This window comes from Ammodytes marinus (assembly GCF_949987685.1).
Source record: "Ammodytes marinus genome assembly, chromosome: 22".
Classification (NCBI taxonomy): domain Eukaryota; kingdom Metazoa; phylum Chordata; class Actinopteri; order Uranoscopiformes; family Ammodytidae; genus Ammodytes; species Ammodytes marinus.
This window is the reverse complement of record NC_137226.1, coordinates 21,431,428-21,440,817: the sequence shown is the minus strand read 5'-3', so window position 1 is coordinate 21,440,817 and position 9,390 is coordinate 21,431,428. Positions and strand designations below refer to the sequence as shown.

Here is a 9,390-nt window from a genome sequence, read left to right as displayed (position 1 = left end):
GGGGTCGTCGTAAGGGGCTGGAATCCTACTCCGGAGCAAAGTAGCAGAGCAGAAATTGCGAGCAGTGTTGCACTATTAACTGAACCAACCGCCAAGAACACGGATGAAAAATATTTAAGAAATACCCCCCTTGTATCTGTTTGCTAAAAGAAGTAGAAGAATATTGCTACGGGCCATTAAAAGGGATGGTTGTTGTCCCGATGTGTGACTGCCACACAGTCAGCTGTAGGGATGCGTCACGTACATCCCTATGCACGTAAGCACGGGCATGATAAAGTTGACTGTTTAGTGCTTGTTTCAGGATACGTGTTTTCAAATGCAAGCCGTGTCTCAGCCTGAATATTTTATTGAGGTAATCAGTTCAGTCCGAGGCTTGTAATGTAATCGCTCGCTATCATGTCTGTCCCAGCTGGCTACTATTAGCCTAGCTGCTAGCTGCCCTACATGTCTCCTCTCGTATGATAAGTAACTTCCCCAACAACCAACACTGGGTGAGCTTAGCGAATATATGGAAAATAAATTCAGATCTGTGATGCAAATCAAATGAAAGAGAGCCAGAGAAGGCTGCACGCGGCGTAAATACACTCAAAAGTCCCGGAGAGTTGGGGAGAATAAACAACAGAATGAAGCCGGTAGTCTCTGGCCACTGATTGGCCAGACAATAGTCTCTGGCCAATCAGTGGCCGGCCGTCTGCCGACGTCACCTTTTAGCATCGGCTCAGCTCGCTTGGAACCTAGAGCGAGGCGATACCAAAAAAGCAGCCGCTACGTGGTACCAGGTACCATGAAATTGCGGTGGAAAAGCCAAAAATGCGAGTTGAGTCGAGTCGAGTCGAGCTGATACCATGCGGTGGAAAAGCGCCATTAGTTTCCGCCACACATTGCATTTTGCATTGAGGCCAAAAACTTCAAGTTTGGTCTCATCTGAATATGCTGTCCCCCCCGCATGGTTTGTGGCAAGGGTTGGAGGAAGGTGCTCTGGTCAGATGAGACCAAAAAGGAAATGTTTGGCCTTAACGCAAAGTGCAATGTGTGGTGGAAAACTAACACTGCACATCACCCTATACACACCATCCCCACTGTGAAACATGGTGGTGGCAGCATCATGCGTTGGGGGTTCTTTTCTTCAGCAGGTACAGGGAAGCTGGTCAGAGTTGATGGGAAGATGGAACGAGTCAAATACAGGACAGAAAAACCTGTTACAGTCTGCAAAAGACTTGAGACTGGGGTGGAGGTTCACCTTCCAGAAGGTTAAATACCCTAAACATACAGCCAGATCTACTATGGAATGCTTTAGATCAAAGCATAGTCATGTGTTAGAATGGCCCAGTCAAAGTCCAGACCTAAATACAATTGAGAATATCTGGAAAGACTTGAAAATTGCTGTTGACAGACGCTCTCCATCCAATCTGATGCTGAATCTGAAGCTTGAGCTATTTTGCAAAGAAGAATGGGCAAAAATATCAGTCTCTAGATGGGCAAAGCTGGCGGAGACATTACCCAATAGACTTGCAGCTGTTATTGCAGCGATAGGTGGTTCTACAACGTATTGACTCAGGGGGGCTGAATACTTTTGCACGCCACGCTTTTCAGTTTTTAATTTCTAAAAAAAAATTAAAACCATATTTCATTTTCATTCCACTTCACAATGATGCACCACTGTGTGTTGGTCTATCACATGAAATCCCAGTAAAATAAATGTACGTGTGTGGTTTTAATGTGACAAAATGTGGAAAATTTCAAGGGGTATGAATACTTTTGCAAGGCACTGTATGTAGAACTGCATGTGTGTGTTAGAAATGTAGGAGGGGTGAGCTAAATGTCATTTGGATTGCCATGTGTGTGACTCACCCTGCATGCGTGTGTAATTGACAAAATAAAGACTAGACTTAACAAAAGGACTTGTTTTATGTTGTTCATTGTCTGATTCATGGGACATTGTTTCATCTTAAAAAGGCTGAACCCAAATCTGTTCTCTAAAAACATTGGACACTAATATGTTGTAAAATCAAAATACATGTTTTAGCTCTTTGTCCAACATCTAGATCTTTGTTTTTTAAAGAGATTGAAACTTAAACCTGATTAGTCAGATATTGACAACTTTGCATATTATTTCAAACACTTCTGAAAAAATTGTAGAACTCATTTTGTTAATGTCAGTAACTATCAAAGTTTCATGGTGACATCTATAAGTTAAAGGTAACCTTCGGTGTGTCAGGGAAGTGAACATTTTCTAAGTTATATTCTCAAAACTGAAAAAACAAAGGAGAATTGTATCCTTTGGGAACACTGCTTGAAGTTAGAAAGCTTCCTGAAAAGTTACTGTTTCAATGTTGTGGCACACAGTTTGGTTTACAAACATATATCTAGTCTGACGTTTGGTTCCAGGTGCCTCGAAATAATTTAGTTTTTTTACTTATAATGTTAGAATTATTCAATACTAAGAAATACATGTATGGTAAGTATGTTTTATAAACTAACGGCAGGCTTTTGCAAATGTAAACAAATCCTCCTCCTATTAACTGCATAGTGCACCTTGTCATTCTGGAGACTACATGAGCGTATTGACTTGTTGCTGTGTGGAAGGTCATCCCTCAGAGTTCCATACTGTGGGCGTGCAGCGGTGCTTTCTCCTGGATGAGGCTGACGTACTCATGTTTCTCCAGGCAGCCCAGACACTCTTCTCCCCACGAGGCTAAGATGTTCCTCAGCTGGGCCACACGCAGGTTCTTCAGCCCGTCACTGCTCAGGTCCTTAGGCTGAGGCTCTGGAAGAGAACGACCGGGGTTAGTATGACCAGTGTACCAGTATGACTGTGTGTGAATGAATAGAACCTGGATCCCTGTAAAGTTGAACAGTTTAATACGTTGCTGAAGACTCACTTTTGTTGCATTGGCCTTTAACACAAGTTGAGACTTTGACACTCCTAACTTTTTTCTCATGTATCTTATATGTTATTTTGTATTGTGTCTTGTACAGCACTTTGGTCAACTGATGTTGTTTTTAAATGTGCTATAGAAAGAATTTTGACTTTGACTTTATTAGATTGTGTCCACACAGTAAGGAGGGCTGGTCCACGTTGAGTATTTTAACCAGTCTTTTACAATATCTCCTTTTTGATATATATATACTCAGGCTTTGTTTTTCATTTTCTACGATTTACAATTTATACATTCAAATGTACAGTTCATCGCAAGGAGAAATTACAATCCACCTTTTTTATTCTAACAGACAACAACACAACAGTAAAATAAGTAGGTCTACATAAATAAATAGAGTTGAAGGCCTACTTCACCGGTGGGAATATGAAGGTGTATTGAATTCTGAGATCCTATGTAGTATAAATGTGCAAAAAAAAATTAAATTGGTTCATCCTAGCCTGAGAAAAGGCAGAAAGAGTGTTTTATGGTCTCACTGTCTAACCCTACATTTCTCTTACTGTGATGTCACATTTATACTACATAGGATCTCAGAATTCAATACACCTTTATATTCCCACCGGTGAAGTAGGCCTTTAACATATAAATAATAAAATAAATTACAAATAAAAGTGAGAATAAAAACATAAAGACAAAAAAAATAAAAAATAAAGGAGCGCGGGTATGACAAACTATGCACATTAATTCCATTCTGCTACCCATTTTTTCCAAGAGTAAAGAAAAAAAAGTGACAAAATGTATAGATTCATATATATAGATCCAGAGCCGGCCCGAGGCATAAGCGAACTAAGCGGCCGCTTAGGGCCCCCGACTGCCTGGGGGGCCCCCTAAAAAAAAAAAAAAAAAAAAAAAAATTTTTTTTTTTTTTTTAGTTTGTGTGTTTGATATTAACATCATACTATGCAAATGTGAGTTATCATAAATAGAATAAAATAAAATGTTTTGGTCTAGATAATTAATAGCCTAAAAATGTAATCAGTTCATCTGGGAGGAAATCCGAAATTATCTGATCATGTCACGTTCACATCCATGCACAGTGTGTATTGAGTTTATTTAAAACAATTGGAAATGGGGCTGCCCTCAGTTGCCCATGCAATGTGTATAGTCTATAGCCTATGTCAGCCTTGTCTGTGGAAAAAAAGATACAGTAGCTGGACAACAGAGTTCTTCTGCTTCGTTCCTCACACTGCATTTAAATGCATTCATTATAGTACAGAGAAATATGTCCCGTAAAAGAAAAAGAGTTCCAAGCTCAACCCATAATATTTTATTTTATATTAATATTTTTATGGAAAATCCATGTGTCCTTCTTCAATAGCTTCTAATTCATCTGACCCAGTGTCTCCAAATTATTTGTTCACACAAAATTTCTCAGATTTAGCCTCTTAATTTTCCTCTCAAAGTGCACCAGATTCATTTCACTTTAAAAAGGTTAAAAAAAATCTCCCGGGGGGCATACCCCCGGACCCCCCTAGGAGGATCTGAATCTCGGCAGTCTAATATTTTCGCACAGCCGCACAGTGGAGGCACTAGCGGAAAACACTGGGTGTGTGAATGATATTTAACAAAGATCTATAGTTTCAGCAGCGCTAACATTGGAGAGGGGCCCCCTAATCATATTTCGCTTAGGGCCCCCTGAAGGCTTGGGCCGGCTCTGTATAGATCCATACTCATCGACCGTGGCTCAGGTGGTTAAGCTGGTTGGCCAATGATCCTAGGGTTGGCGGTTCGATCCCAGCCCGGCCACTTGTGTCATGGTCGTTGTGTCCCTGGGCAAGACACTTCACCCACCTTGCCTCGTGTGAATGTGTATGACTGCTGTATGTTTGAGGTGGTGGTCGGAGGGGCCGATGGCGCTGAATGGCAGCCTCGCTTCTGTCAGTCTGCCCCAGGGCAGCTGTGGCTACTATGGTAGTTTACCACCACTGGTATGACTGTGTGTGAATGAATGGAACCTGGAACCCTGTAAGCGCTTTGAGTCACATAGAAATAAAGCGCTATATAAATCCAATCCATTATTATTATTATCTTGTTACCATATCTGAGCTGGCAGATCTGTGTGTCTCTGCTGTTGAGCCTCTGACAGATCTTCTCCACGGGGACGTGGGAGGACAGGGGGCCGGACACTGACGCTGTGACACGGGTCGCTGCATCACTACTGGCTCCCAGGTAGTAACACTAGGACAGCACACACACACACACACACACACACACACACACACACACACACACACACACACACACACACACACACACACACACACGTTTTCATCACTTCCAAGGACATTACATAGACTAACTTTCATCTCCTGGAGACCTGCCATAACCATAAACAATACTTGTTACCTTTACCCTAACCCTTACCTTAACCTTACCTTAACCCTACCCTTACCCTACCCTTACCTTAAAGCAAGTCTTCACCCTAAAATGTCATTATTATGTTATGGGGACTTCTATTTTTGTCCCCGAAAGGAAGGTACGTCCCCATAGATCAATGTGTACAGAAAAATGTGAGTTACACATGCCCCCACGCACACGCACGCACGCACGCACGCGCGCACACACACACACACACACACACACACACACACACACACTTCTGATCAGCCCTGCATTCTGTGAATTATGCTTCATATTTATCAAAGCAACTGCCGACCTTCCAAAGTTAACAAGACTACTGAAGCCTCAACTTTTTTTTCACTTGTATTAAAGATGGAGTCAGTGATTCTGGAGAACGCTTGTTGTCAAAATCACTTGATGTCAAAATCAGTGAACATCTCATTCACGATCCACTACCTGTCCATACTGTGTGTGCACGCTGAATAATATAATGGTAGGCTCTGTAAACTAGCATGTAAACCTAGGCTCTGTAAACTAGCATGTAAACCTAGGTTCTGTAAACTATCATGTAAACCTAGGCTCTGTAAACTAGCATGTAAACCTAGGCTCTGTAAACTAGCATGTAAACAAAAAGTATATAAACAAAGGGGACCACCATAGCTAGCAACATACCAGTTTACAGAGCCTAGTCTCTTTAAACAGGCATGTTTCTAGCTACAGTGGGCATCCTTTGTTTACATTCCCGTTTAGATCTTTATATGTGTGTCATTATCTGGTGCAAATAGTTTGCCTATATGGTCAGTTAAATAAAACTGAACTGTCAAAACATCAAGCAGTCAGAAATGCACAAAAAAAGGGAGTAGCCGCCAAGGTTTTCGTTGACAAACTATTGAAAACACACTCAAATAAGCTGCTGTGTGCCGCAATGGCTGGATGAATAAGTGAAAATAGGAATCTGGGGCTGTGTTCGGAGAGCCATACTAACGTCCTCCCTCCTACATGCTCAGCATCTATATACTACATACTCTCTACTTAAAGCAGCTCCGAGTAACATTTAAATATCTTTTAAACAGCCTCATGTTTCCTCTCATAATCATAAATTACCTTTAACAGCAAACGAGACCATCAGTGCAAAGAAAGACGTTTTTATATAGTTTTTATTACTGCATTTGGTCTGGTCGCACACCCAGTCCGATTTTCGGTTCACGCATGCATGCTCTATGGTCACATATCCGTATTGGTCGCAGATTTCAGTGTGGCGCTGCAACGCGATTTGAGAAGCCTATCCCTCCAGGTGAGGGAAGGGGAGCGGGAGCCTTGTTTGAGACAGTTGTTTGTCGTCATAACGGGGCTGAACCATCAAAGAAAAAAAAGAAAATGCAATGAAGAAAAGCTAAAAGGGAGAGATAGGCGGGCGGGAGGGCGTTGCCAAGCAACGTATACACAATTTCACGGGAGCAAACTAGACTGCAGTGTTTACTCCTAAATGAATGAGTGGTAGCCTACTGAAACAAAGTTTACTTTGCCTCACCAGCATCATCAGATGACCATTATTCATCTGAAATAGTCATTATTTACAACAACATAAACACATTACCTCATCGTGATCCATACTAACTGCCGTCTCTCGTTCATTCGCTTTCTGTGAGGACACGTAATCTTTCAGCTCCGTGAGAGGTGACACTGCGTCAACTCATTGCGATCAGGTGTGTGTAGCACTTACTGGCATTAGTTGATGCTGTGTCACTAACCACTCTCACGGAGCCGAAAAGAGTCCGGTGCCCTCACACTTTCAACACACGGACATGCACTATATTGCTTCCTGATCATTTGAATCTCGCACGCCTGGCACGAGCTAGAAAACAGCTTCACGACGGTCGTAAAAATACTATCGCTTTTGTCCAAAGGGGCCGCCAACGTGCCATGTTACTCGTAGTGGCTTTTAAGATCAATTGTGTTTGCGAGGTGCGTCGAAACATTCACACTGAAGTAGGCTATACTCAGCAATAAAGAATCTGTTCTTCTTCTTGACGCTGTTTAGCGTATTACCGCCCTCCACAGGTTAGATATTGAACTAGATTTTTACATACAGTCCTGTGTTGTGCAGGAAATGCAGAATTGTAAATAAAGAATTTAAAAAAAATCTTCCTCGTCGTTTGAAAAGACGCAATGCATTGTGGGGCGGTTGAGTAGGAAAAGTATCCAACTGATCCATACCCAAAATCTTCCTTGAAGTTAGCATACCCAAACTCGCATACCCAAACCGTCACATACTCAAATTGAAGTCAAAATGAGTAGGACGTTAGTATGGCTTTCCGAACACAGCCTAGGATGTGTTGAAATTGTGTGTGTCCTCACCAGCCTGGCCTCCTTCCCCTGGGCTACGGCACAGGCCCGGGTCAGCTCCCCTTCCACCAGGCTGGGAGTCAGCTCTGTGTAGGCCGACGTCACACTGCCATACAGTCTGTGGAGGAAGCCAACACACACTGCACACACCACTTCAATGTTAGGCCACTTATACCACTCAAATCTATGTTTTATTTTTTAATATTATTTTTTGGCATTTTCAAGCTTTTGATAGTACTGAGTTGAAATGGGGAGACAAAAGAGAGAGGGGGGATGACCTGCAGTAAAGGTCCACAGGTCGGATTTGAACCCGCGACCACTGCAACGAAGGCTGGAGCCAATATGGCACGCGCTCGATCTACTACGCCACTGGAGCACCCCAAAATCTATGCTTTATACATTTAATAATTAAACTCAGTCTGCACATTGTGCAACCTGGTCATTGTCATGCCCTTATTTCTACAATTCCAATTTCTGCAGTGTACTATATTTCACACATTGTAAATGGTGTTCTTCATATTGCACATTTTCAATTGATGTATTACTTTTTTATACTGTTTGGTTTTGCTCTAGAATAATTGATTGTATATGTTACTTATCCTTTTGTACTTATTGCACCGTGGGTCTGAGTTAAACATATTTTCAGATCCTCTGTATGTCTGGCACATGTTGCAGAAATTGACAATAAAGTTGACTTGACTCATGGCATATGATGGCTTAATGACAGACACATCAGTCAGTGTGTGTGACACAGGCTCACAGGAGATGTTCTGTATTTGTATGAATATGTTACTTTGAACCCTATGTGTAGATTGTAGATGTGTTGCTACATGCATATAGACTCAGACATAGGCTATTGCTTTGCTTATGGGCACTGCTTGGTGTATTATAAATAAGAGAAATAAACAGAAATTAGATTAAAGGTTTGGATGGCCTGCTGATCACATTCATTTAACAACATAAAAAATCAATGTGCTAGGCATTTATACACTATCTATGGTGCTAGGCTATCAGGCCTGTTGGGAAATACTGTGCAGCCGGACATGAGAACTAACCCTGCGTTCCAATTCATATACTTCCATACTATTTAGTATGCCAAAAAAAGATTTAGGATGTCCCAATACATGCACGTCAATTGTAGTGTGCCTAAAATACATAAATGCCTCACTAACTCCAATAGCATTTTGGAGTATTCGTCTTTCTTTATTCTTGACATTTCTCGACATAATGAAAAAAATCTTCCTTATCTGATATTTTTTCTCTCCTGTGGCCCTAAAACTCTTCTGTAGCCTACTTTAGTATGTGTAGTAAAAATGATTTGGAACGCAGGGTCTGTATAAGAAGGTTTTTCTTACACTGTTGGCTTTGAAAGAAAATATCTTATGTGGGCCATTTATTTTTTGTCTTTAAAAACTTGGTTGTCTAAAATCGTGTTACAAATGCCACAGGTTGCAGCCTAAGTTCCACACATGCATGGCAGGTTTGTGTCGACAGGCACGGCATGGCAGAGTGTGACGTTTCAAATAAAGGTCTGTTAATGACAGTAGGCTACGACGCACAGTGCAGTAGCCTACTTGGAAACTATACAGTCGGGCTCTACACAACTTGTTGTCACACACCATGCTGTCTAACCTTCACAGTTGGCCGCCGCAGAAAAATGATAGCCACTGAAAGCCAGCAGAATGGAGAGGAGTAACAGCGACATGGCAGCGCGTCTCGTTATTATTAGCAGCGCACGAGCTCCAACAGCCCCGAGGCGCTGACG

The 9,390-nt window shown here is 41.8% G+C and overlaps 1 protein-coding gene across 1 annotated transcript; it reads right to left on the bottom strand.

The window, feature by feature from the left end:
• Window positions 1-2,426: 2,426 nt before the first annotated feature.
• cdnf (cerebral dopamine neurotrophic factor) lies at window positions 2,427-9,330 on the bottom strand (the record flags this gene model as incomplete). The annotated part of the gene is made up of 4 exons (XM_080051075.1): window positions 2,427-2,767; window positions 4,976-5,117; window positions 7,638-7,765; window positions 9,258-9,330. The coding sequence occupies 4 exons, from the start codon at window positions 9,328-9,330 to the stop codon at window positions 2,595-2,597; spliced, it is 516 nt and encodes a 171-aa protein (XP_079907201.1). The 3' UTR covers window positions 2,427-2,594.
• Window positions 9,331-9,390: the final 60 nt, after the last annotated feature.